The following is a 21,273-nucleotide window of genomic DNA, read 5'->3' on the forward strand; positions in this document are numbered from 1 at the left end:
AAAAAACAATTGCTTGTTAATATATACATATTTTATCACAATAATCATAATGTTTTATTAATAACTTTAATAAAAAACTTCTCAACATAGTGATTAAAAACATAACTTCTGTAGTATTGAACAGTTTTTCTCATTTACTTTTGTTAAGACTTGAGCATAAGTTTATCATCATATATCACTTGTAAATTGCTGTATTATCAGTAATCATAACTTCAGATTGTCACTGTAAGTACTGCCTTCATTAAAATAATTTTTATTGTTTCTCAACATTTCTCAAATAATTCATACCAGTCCGAGCTACCTTTCTATACTTGTGACAGTTTAAGCTCCAAAGCTGATACATTTTTAGTACACAAATTCATTAAAAGGTAACATTATCGCAATATTTTCCCATTCTTTAGTTTTTTCTACATTTTACATTTTGGTTTAATTACCGTGCATGTTGAACTTATATCTTTAACTTAGTAAGTCAGTATTTTGTAGCTTGTATACAATGTGCTCCAGATATCTGATGGCTCTAACTTTGTGTGTCTTTTTAAACATGATGTCTATACCCGAAAATGTAATCATCTGTTTGTATTTGATATAATATACTCCAAAAGACTGTAGATTGCACACAATGTGTTCCGAATATATGATGACTTTAACTTTGTGTGTCTTTTTAAATATGATTACTTTACCCGCGAATGTAATCAACTGTTTGTATTAGATCCAATATACTCCAAGAAAACTGTATAGTCTTCAACAGATGCGTGTTAACAGCTTACTGCTTCTTACTAACTAATTTTTTTACTTTGGACGAAGATTCTTGAAATTCGTTATTAGTGATCAGCTTCAGATTGTGTGTTATAATTATTGTGTGATTTTTGTTTTTTTAGCTATCACTGTGATATTTCTTGTATTATTTGGTATCATATGTGCGTATCTCTAAATATTGTTCATTTTGCTGTATTCTATTTATGGCAGATAGGTGGAATGCCAGAAAACTACATCATTGCTTCAGAAATCAAAGCTTAATTTTTACTTCTAGAAGTTTAGTTTAACCCAAGTCGTATAAAAATTCACAACGTTTCAAACGTACAGCCCAGTTATTTATGTTCCAAAGTAAAGACGTGATAATTCTCGAAATATTATGTATTCGAGAGCCACGAAAATTCTATTACTGTTAATTAATTTATTTCCATGCTTGTTTCACAAACAATATAACGTTTACTTGTAATTTTCAGAAAACTAAGGATAGTTTCAAAAGTAAATAAACTTATTACATAAACAATTTCGTAATATACTTATATGTGTGTATTCGGAATTTTGAATCATTTATAATTTCGTTTTTTGTATGAAAAAATACATGACAGACGATTAAATTTACGTTAGTAAAGGTACACTTACTTATAACTGTTAACTAAATTCATTGTAATTAATTCTTTAAGATTAACATTTTCATTAAGTTAATGTACAAGTAATTAATCTGTAATCAGCTACATATCTTTTAAACCTGTTGGCCTCTTTAGTAAATAATGAGTGGACAATATTTGCTGGTTAATTGAATCCCCTCCCATCTACTGAATAATGTTAGAATCACGAAATATAATTACAGCATTAAAATATGTTTTCAAACTTAATTTTCAGTTATGGAGAATATATATGTATTTATAAATGAATTAGTTTATGTTTAGGACCTGACTATCAGATAACTGGAAATCTATTTTACTTTCATTTTGTTTAGTAATATCATTTCAAGCCTATTGATGATTCTTAAACATAATGAGAGTATTATTTCTCTTATAATGATGACAATCGAGAGTACTGAATATTGAAAATTCCGTGCCAAAATTATTTTAGTACTGATGACTAAGAAGAGGTTAAGATAAACATCACGCTTAGGTAAAGTATTAAAAATGATTTTGAGTAAAAAAAGATACGAAGTATATATATATATATATATAGCCAAAGTATTATTATTATCTTTCACGGTAAATTTTCCAACAGCCTATCAGTGTGGTTCTAACACTGCATGGTTTAACCATAAGGAATGTTTGTCCTCTTTAATTCTTTTCAATAATAGATCTTACAAAAACCTAGCGACTATAGTTTCAGTAAGAAAATATACACAATCGTACAAAGCGCTTTGCGCTGAAAAAAGTACACAATAAAGAAACCTTTATAACAGACCTGGTTTAACCGCCTCACATAGTTATGCGTTTCACTTTATAACATCTGCTCTACAGATGAATTTTTTGTACATTTTACAGAAATTGTTTCCAAGAAAAACTTCAAACAAAAATGTCATTTGTTGACTTGTGAAAGTAGTAAAATATTATACCAAACCCCCAATTCGCAGTAATAGTACTGTCAAATTTCAAGTATTAAAAAAATATTAATTATTTAAAGAAACAGATGCTTACCGGTGAGACTACACAAGGCAATGTTTATATATTAGAACTTAATTGAAAATGCATGTCTATGAGCATATCGGGCGAAGAAACGAAAACAAACGTAAAATACAAAATGAGTAGTTGTTACTGCTGAACATGTGAACATATACGATTAAACTATTAACTTTGTTCATTGATTTAAAGTTTTGTTTTTCGGAACAATATTTTTCTATTGTTGACAAAAATTTTATGGTATAACCATATTAACCATTAAATTGCTTGTGGCTTCTGACTTTAATGCATATGGTAGCATATTAGTCACATGAAAATATAAAAGAACACCACCAGTATTGCAAATGCTGCCACTAATCACTTGCTGCAAAGGCCATTCAATTTTATTAGTCATTTCTTTACACTGATCATTGTTGTGTGACATACGAAATATGAAATTACTGAATATGATGAAATATATGAATCTTACCGATAGTCAACGTTGTGAGAACAAGTCGAGGGTTAACAAACTTCTTTGGAACTGGTAAATACTTAAATCCTGTATGAACACTTCTCTGTTAGACATCTAATTTATAATCTGAGAGTATTCATTATAGGACAACATTACTATCAATACTCAGTGTATTAATAGAAATATTGATTCAGTTTATTTGTTATTTTCACATTATGGAGATCTCGTTCTTTTAAATACCAATTTTTGTTGTTTTTTCATGCACTTGTTGTGTAGTAGTGTAATGGATGTTTCTCAGTATTTCACATAACTGTGTGTAAAAACATTGGTTTCCAAAAGAGAGTAAGTTTGGAATTTCTAAGTGAAATCACAATTGCTCTATTTCTAGGAAGTGTTGTGCTGTAAATCACAAACATATTTTGTTTTACAGATTTTAATGGCATATTACAAAGAAATAATTGTTTCAGTACTAAACCAAATAAAGAACAACAAAGGTTTAATTTGTATGGATACAAATTTGTCACAGGTAACTTTAGGAATGACTGCTAATATATGTATGTATATTTTATATTTATACATATTTACAATTAGACAAATCTAACGTAAAAGTACGAGGAGCGACCCTCTATAAATAAGGCTTTACGTGAGATACGGCAAGTAGACGAAACAGACCGTACAAACCAGGGCAGGAATCAGTTATCTCGACGCGCATCTCTCCGTCTGGAAGTGCTCGCCACGTAGCCCGATGTCGGCGTTGAACCATACAGTCACTTGGAGTATTGGGCGGAGTTTGTGGTTGCCAGGGGGCCGGCATGGGAAGTCGAAGTCCCCGTAGCGGCCTCTAATTCTGTCAATCAGTCCTGCTGTTGCACACGTATGCTGACGTATAACGACGAGGCCAGTCGTTGCTTTAGGAGCTAGATTGTTATGTGGCCCATCTGCCGATTAAACCTACTGTAACGAACGAAGTCTGCCTAAGTTTGTTGTACCACGTACTCTGAAAAGAAGGACAAGCGCTTTGTTTTAGATTTCACTTTTGGTGATGTAAACAACCCTACAGTAGCTTGAGACACAGTTATTTGCCGTCATGGTTTTACCTTTAAGCTTAGTTCGAATTTGTGTTAGTGCTTTCTAGTCATCAAGGCGCTAACACCCTGCGGCAACAGTTCTCGTGGACACGGTAGAGCGTATATCATATTTTACAACGTACTAGTTGAAGGTTGCAACTATTCATGTTCCTGTGACAAAATACGATCAGTTACCCTGCTCTAACAAGCGTCAAATCCAGGAAGGTTTGTCAAGAAATATATCTATATAATACTTTGTTGTGGAACAGTTGTATAGCTATACATATAGTTAACTTATAAACAATGCAGGAATAAGTGTTGTTACGTTTTCTATACTGTGGTTTAAAGTGAAGAAACTTTCAACATTAAGTACCAATAGACAAACAATCAGACAATATCTCAGTGATATGTCCTACGCACATCATTTGGGATATACCACTTACCCAGGCACTAATCCACAGGTACGTCATTCATAGTTTAAAGCCGAAAAATAATTGAATAAAACAAAGAACATAGTTATAATATATAGAATAGAAGAAGAAATCGAATTCACTTGAAACAAAATGTTTTAAAAATTTCTTTGTACATCAATATCTAACTTAAATGTAGTTAGTATCAGTGTCTCGTGCACAACAACGTTGACTAGAATTTTTTAAACCTAATTTTATTGATAAAGTTGTGCCACATATTTCTGTAAACAGTATGTACTAAACTAGTTGCTTCTCATAACTGCTGGCGCTGCACTATATACGGACTTTGATAAATGTACTTACTACACACTCTTTGTACGTATGTGTACCCAACATTAAGTATATGTCACGTTGACCTGTATGCTTCAGTTAAACCGTTCACAAAGTTAACAACTGAATATATCAATCACCCTCGTGGTTGTTCAATAATGTCGAGTATTAACCTTACATATATCTGCGCACACAGAGACAAGCACATATACATACTTATAATTCTATACAATCAATCATGTATAGATTGTGTAGGACGAGAAACAAATCAAAGACATATGAGTTTCAAAGCAGTTGCGAGGGGTATAAACATGAAAGAAAATAGCTTCGAATATATCAATTGTTTCTTCTCTTAACTTCCAAATAACAGGTGAAAAAATATTATGCAAGCAAGTGAAGAACAATAATGAAAAGGTTAAGGACTGGGTGCTTTAACCTACAACGTCCCAAGCTAACCTTCTATTCACTAATCGAGCCTGATTGTGGGCATGATAGTAATTCTTTAATACCAATCAATTTTAAATTGACCATGAAAAGCCCTCAGTGGCATAGCGGCATGTCTGGGGATTTATATATTGCTAGAAACCGGGTTTTGATACCTGTGGTGGGTAGACCACAGATAGCCCTTTGTGTAGTTTGATGTTTAGTAATAAACAACAATAATGTTTGCATATCCATATCTAAATGAACTATGTGTTTATTGTAGTGATATATATATATGACTATAAACATCTATTAGGTTTTATTTCTCCATTTATTAAAAGAAAGTAATTTTAGTACATCAAAAAAGTGACAGTAAAAGTATGTATTTTCATACTTCTTTCAAATTCCATTTAAACAAAAACAATGTTATACAAAACTATTGATAAAGTACATCATGATCTATAGATAACTATTGTGTATATCTCAAGAATTCAAGTTGAAAATATTAGGAATAAACTCGAATTTTTTAGCGATGCTCATTTTCAGTGCGATATTTTTATAGAAGTAACTTTTATTTAATATTATAGAATATTTTGTCAAAAGGAAACCCTTAGGTCTATTAAATCGCCGTTACGTCTGTTAATTCGCTTTTTTAATGTACTTACACTCTGTTAGTCACGCCTCTTTGTCGCTTTATGGCGTGTTAAAACCCTTTAATAATATGGTAATTCTCTTAGTGAAAGAGTTATAATTCACGTGTGGTGTAATATAGCAAAAAGGTACTTACACATTTACTGTATATATTTCAAGCGCATAAAATTATACATGGAAATAGCACCAGTTGACAAAAAGTCAACATAAAAACATCAACAACCGAGTAATCAGTTGATTACATTCAAAATAATAACATTTATCAAGAGACTTGACAGCATATTTCATAAAAGACGTACAATAATATTAGCATACAAACAGGAATAAATCATTACACTTCAGGTGGTCCACTTCATAAGATACACAAGAACGACGTTCTGAGTAGGTATCTTTGTAGTTTGTGTACTTTCCTACACTGGAACATTATTGTACACGATTAGATATAAAATTCTTCGCAGGTGTTGAAGTAAGAATATATATAATAAAATCGGTATGAATTAAAAAGTAAATAACACTATTTAAACCATTTTTCAAACAATTTATTTGAAAAAAATTACGAATCCTAAGATGAAAATACCGTCATTTCTTATTAAAAAACACACGTTTATCTTTGTGGTATTTTTATTAAATTTTTTAAATTTATTCTTTCTTATCTCAATGGAATGCGTAATTTTCAGCCTCCTGATTAAGAAACAAAGAACAATTTCTTAAATCAATACCTAAAGAATGATAGAAACCTTACAGAATTAATAAACTTAACTGTAAGAAAAAATAATAAAATCCCTACAAATGAAATATGAAAGTGCATTTGTTTACTTTGGGAAATTTGCAAAAACTCCATGATTTGGAGCTGATAAACCAAGCAGAAGGCGTCAAGTCAACAGCACCCAATGCTACTATTTTATGATCAAGCAGTAGGATATCACTGTCATTCTCATAAAGCACCCACGTTCTAGAATTGTAGAAGGTAATTTTTATTTGTTGTAACGGGACATGAACCATGCACCCTCGAATCCATAAACTGGTGCACTAAATATGAAAGTACAATTACGGACATATAATCAGAATATAACAATATATAGATACCACAATATAAGTAGTTACACGTGGCGAATTTGGAAATAAGTTACAAAAATAATGTGGATCATAGAAAGATAATATCTCGGAAAATCCTTCTTTAATACTTAATCCCAGTAATCCCAAAATGAACTAACGCGGACAAACGCATGACTGATACAGTGATAAAAGACATTAACAAAACTTACCGATATATTATAATCTAAGGTGACCGCCAATTGATTCCATGCCTAAGATTTGAAAAATACACAGTTGAATAAAATAACCTTTAACCGCTGCTTTACATACACACAAACACACACACATATATATATGTACACCAAATGAAATCAGGTACACTTTTACATCACTTATCTTTCTAGATATTAGCAGTTAAAATAAAAGTCGCATGCTTACATTATTAATTTATATGGGAAAATTTAAGTTAATAACTATGTTCATGTTATCTGATAAATTAAGTATTGAATAATATACACCGCTGTTTTTATGTGAAACACAGAGCAATGGCTGCGAACTTATACAGCTAGAAATCGGGTTTCGATACCCGTGGTGGACAGAGCGCAGATATATAGCCCTTTGTGTAGCTTTGTGCTTAATAAGTACAACAATCATGTAAAACTTTCTACATATTAATTGTAATCACTGTTATCTATATAAAATGTGTATTCTTGTACTTTAAATCCTTCTATTATCTGTGTTTTTTTGGCCAGCTGTATTCTATTGATTAGGATGTCCGTTGGTTTCAGCTCTCAGTTACGGACGTGTTACAAAAGTGACAGTTACTCCCGATATTCGGTTAAAGTTTGATTTTGTTGTTGTTAAGCAGAGATCTAGATACATAATGGGCTATCTGTTCTCTACTCACCATGATTATCGAGCCTCTAGTTGTAGCGTTATAAGCCTACAGAGCTTTGACTTAGCCAGTGCGGGTGGGGACTACAGTCCGAGTATTCACCTGTTATATGATTAATCACATTCTGGTTGACAGCTTTAAATTAGGATGGCTATGCCTAAGCCTTGTGGTCTCTTACTTGATTATTTATCTGATACGTTGCATAAAGTTCTACTCAGATCGAAAATATGAAGCATCAACTGTCTTTCGTAATACATCTCAGTATTATCTATAAACGAAATAACTTTTCCCGCACTTTGAATCATTTTTGCCTGTGAACCATTTTCTCCTATATCAAAATGGGGAAAAAATGTTTGTATGTTTTTTGAATTCTCGCAAAGCTACACGATGGTTATCTGCACTAGCCTTCTCTAATTTAGGAGTGTAAGACTGGAAGGAAGGCAGCTAGTCATTATCACCAAGTGCTATCTCTTGGACTACTCTTTTACCAACAAATGGTGGGATTGATCGAAATATTATAATGCCCTCCACGGTTGAAAGGGCAAGCATGTTTGGTGTGACGGGGAATCGAACCCGCGACCTTCAGCTTGCAAATCGAGAGAAAATGTAAACGATAAAATGTTATTTTATTAACTATAATAAGCTCCACATTGGCACAGAGACATGTTTGTGGATTTATATACTACTAGAAACCGGGTTTCGATACCTGTGGTGGGTAGACCACAGATTGACCTTTGTGTAGTTTTGTGTTTAATAATAAACAGCAAAAATAAACAGACGACTATAATAAGAAAAATAATCACGAAATAGAAGCAGTAATCAAAAGCCCGAAAATAAATGTTTGAAGAATAATTTGTTCTGTTTTCTTTCTATTGACTCAAATCGAAATATTTCACTCAATATTCAGTATTGTATAACATCTATTTCGATACATTATAATTATATAATATGCAGTTTACTCCATATTACTAACTAATGTCCCACCTTAAGGAAAAGTCCTCGTAGACAGTGTTTAAAGACTGTATATCTGCATGTCGTACTTTAAAAACAGAAGGTAAACATTGCCTTTAATCCTCCATACATATAGACAGTGATCATATTTATAAGACTAGATATATCTTGTATATTAATCAACAAGAGAAAATCCCCAATCGCCGAGACACTTGAAATTATTTAGACATGTTTAGAGTAAATTGACCTTGTAGCGACACAAGGGCTATCTGTGCTAGCCGTCCCTAATTTAGCAGTGTAAGACTAAAGGGAAGGCAGCTAGTCATCATCACCCACTGCCAACTCGTAGGCTACTCTTTTACCAACAAAGAGTGGGATTGACCGTTACATTATAACGCCCCCACGGCTGAAAGAGCGAGCATGTTTCGTGTGACGACGATTCAAACTCGCGACCTTCCGATTACGAATCGAGTGCCTTAGCCACCTGGCCATGGCTGGCGTAAATTGACTCATGAGGCATTTTATTCCCCCTTTTTATTAGCTATATTTTTGTGCGTCAAGATTGGGGAGCACGTATTACCTATTAGATTTTTATTACTCATCATGATCTCTACTAGCTAACCCTCAAATTGAAATACTTGTAGGCAGGATTTGAGTAAATTAATCTATGAGACATTGTGCTTGGTGAAATACGTACATCGAAAGGGGTTGACATCCTGAGTTTGTAACTTTAATTACTTCTGGAATCGGTCAGAGATGAAGAAGGTTTTAGCTAAAACTTTGCACTTCAAAAAAAACAACAACTCAGAGTCATTCTATACACCTTTATACATCGGCTGCAATTTATACAACCAACAAATACAATTTATATAATTAGGCAGGAGGGTTTTATATTTAAACTATACATGTGACTTATTAATCGCTTATTCTTTGCTGGTTCTTTTAACGCAAACAATTACAAGATCGTTATATTAATTATCCTGTTTTTATTTACATCATGAAAAGAAATTTGGTATTTTTATAAATTTAGTCAAGAAAAGCAAAGAGTCTATTCTTCAGATGTAATGATCAAATTATAAAACCTAACATATACTCTACTGTATTTGATTTTGTTGCATACTAGTATTGTAATCTCTTTAACCAAGCAAAATAAATAGCAACACTTTGGATTTGTATCTCGATAAAATAGAACTTTCTTGTCAGTGTCTGTAAGCATAACCAAGGAAATAATTACTTCCACATTTTAATTGGTTCACATTCAGTTCTATAATACAAAATTCGTGGAGGACGGTGAAAAGAACTAAGTGAATGTAACGCCGAATTGTGATATGCTTTATGCAAGACCATAAAATTGATCCCACTTGATCTACACCTATCTATTGTTGTTGAAGTAATAAGATTCTCTCACTTTCTGTGTAATTTAAGAATTAATAACTATCAGAATAGAAGTTAATATATGAATAAATAAATAAATAAATTGTTTTATATCATTGCTAAATTACTTTCAACTCTACATATAAACCAAAACAAGAAATATCCTTTCAAAATATACCTTTTAATCTTTCTGTACAGTAATGCTTGCTCATTCTATCTACTCATTATTCGAGAAACATAAGTAGAGTGAAGTGTAGAGAGATTGGAGTATTTTCCAAAAATTAATAAATGTTGTCATTTATTCTAAGTATAATATAAATTTGAAAATTAGTTACACGTACTAATTATAAACATCAAAAGACAATATAACATTTTCAACAGCATATACATTTTCTAAGTTTTGTAGTGATTATTTTATTGATAACTATCCTGAATATCAGGCTTTTAAGCGCCTGAATAACTGCTTGGGTAAATCTGGATAGATTACGTTCATATTAAAAAAAGTAATAAGTTTATAAGCCCGGCATGGCCGAGCGCGTTAGGCGTGCGACTCGTAATTCAAGGGTCGCGGGTTCGCATCCCAGTTGCGCTAAACATGCTCCCCTTTTCAGCCGTGGGGGCGTTGTAATGTGACGGTCAATCCCACTATTCGTTGGTAAAAGAGTAGCCCAAGAGTTGGCGGTGGGTGGTGATGACTAGCTGTCTTCCCTCTAGTCTTACACTGCAAAATTAGGGACGGCTAAGGTTTCTCCTCCTGGTTGGGGGTTGTGCGGTAGGCTAACAATCTACTCACTTAAAAAAACAGCCTGTTAATGAATCCGCAAGCGATTGCGGCCCTATGTTCCTTCATGGAATCAAGAGGCATAATAATAATAATAAGTTTATAAAATATATTCACTATCCAAACCAAGATTCAAAAATTATTCTTAAAAATATTTATTATTTTATTAAAAGATTAGCATTCTAATGTATACAATCTGTGGATAAATAACTAAACTAAATGAAATGATTTAAAATGTATGATGATTTTTAAGTAGATTACTCGGTGCAAAAAGTATTGCCTTAGAAAACAATGGAAACGTGAACAGATAAATAAGTACTGTTGAGTATTGTCTTTCAGTAATTATGCCTAAAAGTCATTTTTAACTGGAATATTGCCAATACGATAAGCTTAATAACAACATACACTATACAAGCTATTAGTGCAGATGATACTGAGGGCCCGGCATGGCCAAGCGTATTAAGGCGTGCGACTCGTAATTTGAGGGTCGTGGTTTCGCATCCCCGTCGCGCCAAACATGCTCGCCTTTTTAGCCGTGGGGGCGTTATTATGTGACGGTCAATCCCACTATCCGTTGGTAAAAGAGTAGCCCAAGAGTTGGCGGTGGGTGGTGATGACTAGCTGCCTTCTCTCTAGTCTTACAGTGCTAAATTGGGAACGGCTGGCACAGGTAGCCCTCGAGTAGCTTTGTGCGAAATTCAATAAACAAACAAACAAACTGATACTGAGTTAACTATAAGTATTTTTGTGTGGCTTTATCTCAAAACAAAATGTTTTTATTTTACCATGCAATTACTAAATTTAAGTGTTTTTCATTCTGTTTTAATTCAAAGTAATTATGCCTTTCTTAAATACCTAACTTTATATATGTATCAATGTAAGTAAATTGCATGTGTCGTTATTACGTTTTAATCTTAATCTACTTTGTATAGAAAGGAAAAACTAGGATCAGAATTACAGTTTATATAATGTCTTTTACTTTTCTTTCTGTATCCAAAATTATTGTTATTAAGGTTATCATTCAAAAGAAATACAAACTTCAATTTTTTTTTATAAAATCTTGAAAAAGGAATATACGATACTTCTAATGTCCTAAACGTACATGAGATTTTGAAGTTTACTGAAAGAAGGATTATTATAATATTATACTAGTTTATTCAGTATCTCTATTATCTAGCCATTTGGGCCTGGTGGTAAGAGCGTTAGACTAGTAACCTGAGGGTCATGGGTTTGAATCTCAGTTTCTCCAAAGATGCTCGCGCTTTCAGCCATGGGGGCGTTATTATGTGACGTTCAATCCCACTATTCGTTGGTAGAAGAGTAGCTCAAGAATTGGCGGTAGGTGGTTATGACTAACTGCCTTCCTTCTAATCTTACATTGTTAAATTAGAAATAGATAGTCCTCATGTGGCTTTGCTTGAAATTCAAAACAAACAAATCGAGGCATTTTGAGTTAAATTATTTCCTAAGGTTCGAGTGATTTAATTAGCAGAGCGTTTAATAAGCCTCCCACTAGTACAGCGGTATGTCTATGGATTTTACAATGCTAAAATCAGGGTTTCGATTCCCCTCGATGGGCTCAGCAGATAGCCCGATGTTGCTTTGCTATAAGAAAAACACACACAAACACACGCGTTTTTTCTGAAGTTCAAGGCTGTTTTAATCTATCTTAAAATAAGTTTACTTTGTTAGAATCAAACTTAACAGCTCAAAATGTTATTATTTATAGTATAAAGAATTATTTTAATACACACACACACACAGAGTATCTTCACTCAATCACTTAATACGTACAGATACCAAACGCATACGAAAATAGTCGAACAGAAACCATAAAGAATCCAATCATCTACTCGGATCTAAGCAACGTGTTTACATGCTTAATCTCTTCATAGTAAAGAACTTTCTCTCTGCTGAAAACAATCTAGCGTTGAACAAGAACACGTCAGCATCGCATTATGTAGTCCCGGTTTGGATTACTGCGATCCTTGTAAACAGTTACTTTGCACTTAATATCATTGTGAATGTTTAGTTTGCCATGAAGGACTGATACCTTTTGAGTATATGCTAATGAAATATTTTCATATTTTAAAGCTATGATTAGTTATTCCCTTTTTTTCATAAGTAAATTTTTAATAAAAGCTTAAGCGTTAAAAAAGGCGCGGCCAACGTAAGACTTAAAAGACAAAAATTAAAACTGGCGATTAAACTGGTGGCTACATTTATAGCATTGATAAAAAAGTCACAGCAAATATTCATTCATTTGTTAGCCAGGCTGTATTTTTTGTTCAACATTGAGCATGATGATGGGTAAAACAAATTTCTCAGCCAAACTGAAAAATGAATTAATATTTGATTTAAATTCTTATCAATGTTATAAATGTAGCTACCAGTTTAGCCGTCAGTTTTGATTCTATTCCTTGAAGTCGCACAATCAGACCCTTTTTTGGCCACAACTTTGTTTTCGCACAGAAGGTGTTTTTGATTAGATATCATGACTTTATATAATTACTAACCAACAAACTACAACAATTAAACAAAGTGCAACTCGGTAGTAACCAACACTAACTTGAGGATCGCAATCCTATTATTCAAAACAGACCTTTATTCTACAAATCCAACCAATTTTTTTTAAATATATGGTAGTTGTTTTTCCTATCTAAAGTAGTGTTATAGCTTCCTTTATAGTAACACCATGGAATTTAGATTAACAGTTTCTTGTTATAACCCTTGTGCATTCAGTACTGCCGTATCAAGAATTATTATTTATGTTAATTGCTTAAGCTAATAAAATGTGACGTTAACTGATCTTTAATTAGGCTAATTTCCTAAAATTTATTCAACCTGTGCTGAAAAGGTGTCAATAAATAACCGATAATAACCGTCCACCAGTACGATTCCTTTGAAAACTTGAGCTACAAACTCTAATTTAGTTTGCTTGGCCTAACCAATACTTATGTATCTTCACGTTCTTTCAACTTATAGTCTTGCTGCTCTAAATCAGTTATTTTTAATCTGAATGAAAAAAACACACTAAAAACTGTCCACTTTTACTCTTGGGTGAGACTTTATTAAAATCCGATATCTCACGTGACTTTTTGCGCAGGCATGTGCAAACATTGTCGCCAAATTTGAGGACCTTTTCTTAAATACCTTTGCACGTGTGGGTTATATTTACGCCAAATGAGACTCCTAATTGTAGATTGAAAAGATCTATCTATGTATGAAATTTGAAAAAAAACTCATAAAATTAAGTTTGTTTTTCTATGAAATAAATGTTTCGTACTTTTGGTGCGAGAAAAACAATAGGAAGAAAATCAATCCAAATTGGAGATGTTACTTGTTAAAGATTGTTGTACTCGGAGCATTAAGTTATTTCTTCTTTAAGAAAAATTCATTTACACTTGCAAAAACTTTTGTATTTGAACTGACTACATAATAGGTCTGTTGTTATTCAGTGACTTTATAAAACTCCTCAGTGATTCACGGGAAGTCTGTAGGCTTATAACGCTAAAATCAGGTCTCGGCTCTCCTGATGAACAGAGCAGAGATAGCCCATTGTACAATTATGCGCTTAAGAACAAGAAAACTCAACATACGGTACAGAATAATTAGTATATTCAAGTCTTTTGTAAGACAGATCGATTTAAAGATAGATATAGAAGTTTGTTTCTTCATAAATCCTTTTTAACCTATTAAGTGCTTCAGTTTTCTTGAATCCTAATGCAGTTACGGTATTAATCTGACTTGCTGCTATGGTAGATGTGAGGGGTGAAAAAATTAAGACATAGCAAAAAGAGTGCACCAATTGCAGAATAAAAAAGAAAAAACAAACAAACATATATTAGAAGTCATTACGAACCTTGGGATTGTACCTTATTGTACTGAACTTTAACACAAGAAGTACAGGCAGTTCAATGAAAGTTTACTGACAGTGGCAATTACAAGAGACAAAAACCTAAGAAAACAGATGCTTTTGGAATATTTACAAGGTACCACCTATCTTCACGGCAACACCATACATATTTGCAACCACAAGGCAACTATGAACATAACACACTAAGGCTCGATTCCCAAACCTTTTTGAGTTGTCGACCCCTTGACGAACTTATAAAGTTGTCAGCGACCCCAAACTTCTCAGAATCTAAATTATAAATGAAACTCCACAGTTGAGAAAGTTTAATATATAATCAATATTAATTAATCATAATACAACACTAGGCATATGGCAATTACTTGCGTAGGCCAACCTTACCATAAGGGTCATTTTTGACCCCTTATCAACTCTCAGGTCTTTATTCACCGCCTGTACTTCTAATCATCCACTTTGGGAAACCCTGCACAAAGGCAACTCTACCATCACAAAGAAACGAACTTCTAAGGAAGCAAAGCATTGGGAATATCATGTAGGAATACTTGCTGAATAAAAAAGGTTTTCGAGTCTATCATGTTAAATGCCTCAAATGTGACCATGCAATGGTATAAACTCATGGTTGTCATTCTGAATTAGACTAGAGCAGGTATTTGGAAGAGCATAGCCAAATCGCGGATCGCTAATGTCTTTCAAGATTAAAAGACTCCATCAGATGATGTAGATCCAGCGTGGGCAGTCCGACTGCAATGAGTGAATGATAGATAAACGGGAAACTGTTCGATGGCCTCATTAAATTTTGGATACGACTCCGTCAAACTATAAATAAGACGTATGTATACAGACTCGTTATGCGCAGCTTCATAGGGCATGCCTATCACTGGATGTTACTGCATAAGGAAAGTTTCAGCTTGGATGATATGATTATGTGCCCATGTGGCAGCCGTTTTGCGGTATTTGGGCGATGTTTGACATCAGTATTATTCCATTACGGTTCAGACTCACGGCCATGTTGTTGGTCCGACATCCATTACTTAATCGATCCTACTTACCTAATGCTATGTGCGTAGTCGTGTGGTAAGGGGTACTGCGCTGTTGCATGTATCATACTGTCGTAGAAAAAGGTAGGTGACTTTGTAAGTTTTTAAACAAACACCCATTCTATTAGACCTTCAATTTAACACGCTAAAGTTTTCATTATAGGCATGAGCCAGATGTGCCTAATTATCCCTAAGACGATTTGTAGTGTCCATTTATTATTTCGTTTTGTGTAGCTCCCTCTTCATTTTTGCAGTTAAGAAATTATGGAACACATTTCTTTGCCAAGTGGAGATTGTCCTTAATTTCAATTTGGACGAAGTCTCATTTCACTAGATATAGTTAAACTAATACTTGTATTACGTATGCTACATAGATTGTGAGCAAATAAAACGCAAAACAGAAAAAAAATATATGTAGCCTTAACTTTTATTTTTTGAACTGAGACCCTCGCACTCTGCTATAAAATGTTACTGTTTTTACTAAAATCAAAATGGCTCACATGACCAGGTAGGTAGGGTGCTCAACTCGCAGTCTTAGGGTCGCAGGTTCGAATTCCCGTCACACCAAACATACCCATCTTTTCAGCCGTGGAAGCGTTATAATGTGACGGTCAATCCCACTATTCGTTAATAAAAGGGCAGTCCAAGAGTTGGCAGTGAATAGTGATGACTATCCGCCTTTCCTCTAGTTTTACACTGCTAAATTAGGGACGGCTAGCGCAGATAGCTCTTGAGTAGCTTTGCGTGAAATTCAAAAACAAACTAAAATCACAGGACAGTTTTGATTTTTAAACTCACAATTTAAATACATGTTTTATACAAATAAACATGGATTTTTATGTTTTCTATTCATTTTTACAAGAATAAGAAAGAAAGGCTAATAACACTTATTTAGTGAAAAAATATATTTTTTTTATGAACATCTAATGGAGAACTGTGCCAAAAACTATTTGAATTATAAAATAATATGAACATAAACCACTTTCATTGATTGACTGAAAACGACTGTTTGAAAAGTAACAAAATTGATTATTCATTCCTGAAAATATTTGAAATATAGATTATTTTTATTATTTTGCTAGTTTTTATGTATTTCTTTAACACTTTTGAATCACGGTTGAAACACTGTTTATTAGACTTTTATCTATTAAATATTTTGTAGTTTCTTGCTCTTTTAGAATACTTAAAACCGAACACAAACCTTAAAGACTGGTCATAAGAAAAATGGTTTTAAATAAACTGTAGAAAAACATATATACTAATAGAATTAATACGTGTTATTTCTGAATGAACAATTGTTGTAAAGTATTTATAATAATGACGAAAAGATTCAATTATAACTTTCACATAATTACATTATTTTGTTTTGTATTTCTTTAACGCAAAAATATTAAATTTTTGTCACCTGTTCTACGATTGTAATTATAATAAGGTGTTTATATAGTAGTAACCGTACAGTATCATTTCTGTGATTTCATACATTACCATGCTCCAAGATAACGCTTTAAAATTAATCTTCATGTCTTCTTGTTGTAATAACGAATAATTATAATTATAATTTTTTAAAGCTCTAAAGTAGATACAATAACAGATATAATAAGAAGCCGTTTTTAAAGACACAAATGAAAAACCTATGCACACATATAACACAGATAGTCAATTTCATCTGTCTATCTACATCTATTTTGTCGAAACAATCCATGCAATTCGGATGTTATGCTACCGGTGTAATTATAGATGTAACAGATTGATAACCTCGGATATTACCCAGAGACCTACCAATGTCGTAACATATACAAAGACTAGTTGTTGTTTTCTTGGAAGGTGTATACATAAATAATCACTAAGACAAATAAGGAAATATAAAATTTAAATACACCCTAAATCTTACTGAGACAAGGAGTTTGATATTTTAATTTATAAAAACTTATTATTCAATCACAAGCCTCTGTTTTAAACATATGCTTATATATAATTACAACGTGTGCTAAAGGCGATATTGTATTCAGTACACGGTAATTGCAAATCGTTTGAAGTGAAATTAATTTATAAATACGTTATAATTGATAACACACGATAAGATAACTTTAACAAATCGAATAGTACCGGACTACAAATGATTTGTTTAGAAGTATTTTACAGCCTGAGTTTATGAAAATATAATCATGGTCTTCTAATAAAATATAGCGCTTTATATAATAAATGTAAAGAAAATCAACATTATTGTCATATTAAAAGGCAGAGATCGCACATTTGATAAGTTTATCTGCTTAAATTAAATTATAATAATGAAATTGATTATAGAAACATACATGTGCATGGGTGATAAAGAACGAATACTTTACACTACCTGATGAATATACTAACTGTGCAAAACGTCATCACAGTTTGTTTTAGTGATTCCATGCAGACATACACAAATGGCTGTCTTCTTATATTACCTGATATTGAACTGAAAAACTATGTGAGTTGAGAGTAACCAACAACTTTCAGACTACTTTTGTCCGACCGAATAGTGAGATATGATTGTCGTTCTTATAAAACACTGACAGTCCTAAACATCGGAAGGAGGTTTTTATGACAACGGGATACGAATCATGAACATTCTGATTTGTAGCCCTAGTGCGCTAATCACTCTGCTATACATCATTCCGTTATCACAAAGAGAAAAAAGAAATAAAATTGGCATTGTATTTCGTATGTCTGCCCTTTGTTCTGCACAGAGCATTTGCCTTATTTTCATGCTGCTATATGACTGTGAAATATTGTTCCAATCATCTGTTCTATTACTTAAAATTCAGCCACGTTAATGGATCAAGTCTTGACCTTTTCAGCTTTAAAACAAGCTCACGTAATCTCTTTATATCAGGCCTGTTCCTGTCAGACAATTGTTGTGACTGTCCAGTCAGCCTCTTTATAATTAAGATACCATTTCACCAAATGTTTTTGCTTGCTCGGGATTATTGTCTTGTTGTAAGATAAGTTGTGCTCCTGAGATACTGACATAATAGATCAGGATCTGCATTATCTTGTAAGTTGTCAGGGTGCCATCAGTTTTGTGTAGGTCTCTGACACTGTTATACACAAAGCCCCCAACCTGTATTTATTTCTCACTATTCTTCACTTTAGATGTTGATACAAACAGGAGAGGTGTGTATGATTTTCAAATGAATCCAACTTCTAACAGTTTGGAAAACATCAATGATTTTGTTTATTTGTTTGTTTGAAGTTAAGCACAAAGATACAAAATAAGTCATTTGTGCTCTGCCCACCACGTGTATCAAAACCCGGATTTCTAGTGTTCTAAATCTGCAGACATACCTCTGTGGCACCGGGGTTTTGTGGTCTGATGCCCATTTGGACCATTGGTTTGATCATGTCTTCTCAACGGCGATGTTTAAGTTGTTACTGAGATCACTTCATGCTCACGTATTTACAGTAAATATCAATACGCAACTGTCGTTTAACTCATAAAGAATACAACCTAAGATACTTAACAACATTATGGAAGAGATTCCGATTTCTACTTCAGCTACGTTTGTTGTTAACAGTGTCAGTTTCATGGATCCTCTTCCGAACTTACACACAGCTTCTACAAACATTTAGTGTTTTGCATAGAGTAACTCTGACCAGCCAGACCTTTGATTTATACATGTTTATCATTGTAAGTATGGCTTAATCCATGGTTCTCGACGTTTATAGATTTTATAGTGGTGTTTGACTCGATTTATTAAATAGTTGCATATTTATTAACTTTGTTTTTACAATGACACCGGACTTGATGCTAAAAACTGCTTTTCATTGGTAAGCCTGTAGGCTTATAACGAAAAATATTATCCAACGAAATCTATTGTAAGCAAGTACCGACTTATCTGGTTTGTTTGTTTGTTTCTTTTTCAATTTCGCATAAAGCTACTCGAGGGCTATCTGTGCTAGCCGTCCCTAATTTAGCAGTGTAAGACTAGAGGGAAGGTAGCTAGTCATCATCACCCACCGCCAACTCTTGGGCTACTCTTTTACCAACGAATAGTGGGATTGACCGTCACGTTATAACGCCCCCACTGCTGAAAGGGGAGCATGTTTGGCGCGACGGGGATGCGAACCCGCGACCCTCAGATTACGAGTAGCGCGCCTTAACGCGCTTGGCCATGCCGGGCCGACGTATATGGTCTCTGAAAGTGACTCAGTGGCATGTCTAACAGATTACAATGCAAAAACGCGGGTTCAATACCCACAGAGGGCTGAGCACAGGTTGCTGATTTTGTCGCTTTATTATTATTAACAAACAAACAAAATCAAATCAAATCTATCTGTTTAACAACTCTATTTCCTCCCTAATTTTTTACTCATAAATTATTCACCTATAGTTTATTATCAATAGATATTATCATCTAAAAAAATGTTCTATAATGTTTCATAGCTAGTGTTATAACATCATGCTCAACTCCATTGAAAGTACAAATATGGTAATTACGTAACGAACATTACAGTTAAAATAAAATTGGATCCCATTGTGATTTCATTTGTGAGACAGAATAAGGTTGTTTTGTCATTTAGAACTTCCTAATTAGTGTTTTTCTGGGCTCTTATTTAACTAATTATATTTTGCTATATCATAGCTTGAAGAAATTTAGACTTAGGAAACACATGCATTAGTCCTCAGTCTAAAGAAGACACTTATAATCTTTACCTTAACCAAAAACACTATACGATATTCACCTTAATGTTTAGTTCCTATATAATGTAATAACAGTGTACAGTTTTCCTGTTCTTTATGCTATAATATACATACTTTTCTTGTAATGCAACCTAAAATCAATAAGTTGCCCAAGAACATTATAGTCCTGTATCCATGTCAAAGAAAATTCACAAAAACTAACTATTCAAGCATGTCAGATCCCTGCAGCTAACAATTAGCTACACACAGAATGTTGAGACTTTTTTTTGCTAATCTGATTGGAATCATAAAAGAGACTTGTGCTAGAATTTATAGCCGAGAGCATGTTTGTTTGTTTGTTTTGGAATTTTGCACAAAGCTACTCGAGGTCTATCTGTGCTAGCCGTCCCTAATTTAGCCGTGTAAGACTAGAGGGAAGGCAGCTAGTCATCACCACCCACCGCCAACTCTTGTGCTACTCTTTTACCAATGAATAGTGGGATTGACAGCAACATTATAACGCCACCACGGCTGAAAGAACGAGCATGTTTGGCGCGACCGGGTTGCGAACCCGCGACCTTCGCATTACGAGTCGCACGCCTTAACACGCTTGGCCATGGCAGCCGAAAGTAATGATTGGAAGCATGATCTTAAAACAAGAAATTAAACAAGGGAAACCTGAATAATTATATTATTCTCAATATAATATATTGCTCAATGTAGGCATTCTGTAAACATTTAAGGACTTTTTCAAAATAAATATATCTTAACATATAAGACTGTTATACCTAAGTATTGTTGTTTCTAATAATAATGTTAAGGCGTTCGACTCGTAATCTGAAACGGTTAGTGCAAAATAGCCCTCGTGTAGTTTTGCGCAAAATTCAAAAACACTCAAGCAAATTTTTGTGTTTTCTGTCATGGCAACAGCTACAATGAAAGGTTGTAAT

At 33.4% G+C, this 21,273-nt stretch overlaps 1 protein-coding gene across 1 annotated transcript in view; it reads left to right on the plus strand.

Moving 5' to 3' along the window:
- Positions 1-3,748: 3,748 nt before the first annotated feature.
- The window catches only part of LOC143232174 (uncharacterized), a 63,975-nt gene continuing 46,450 nt past the window's right edge, over positions 3,749-21,273 (plus strand). The window contains exon 1 of the mRNA XM_076467284.1: positions 3,749-4,366. Coding sequence (XP_076323399.1) covers positions 4,313-4,366 — 54 coding nt within the window. The 5' untranslated portion in view covers positions 3,749-4,312. The remainder of the gene's footprint in view (positions 4,367-21,273) is intronic.

Source organism: Tachypleus tridentatus, chromosome 11, assembly GCF_004210375.1.
Source record: "Tachypleus tridentatus isolate NWPU-2018 chromosome 11, ASM421037v1, whole genome shotgun sequence".
NCBI lineage: Eukaryota > Metazoa > Arthropoda > Merostomata > Xiphosura > Limulidae > Tachypleus > Tachypleus tridentatus.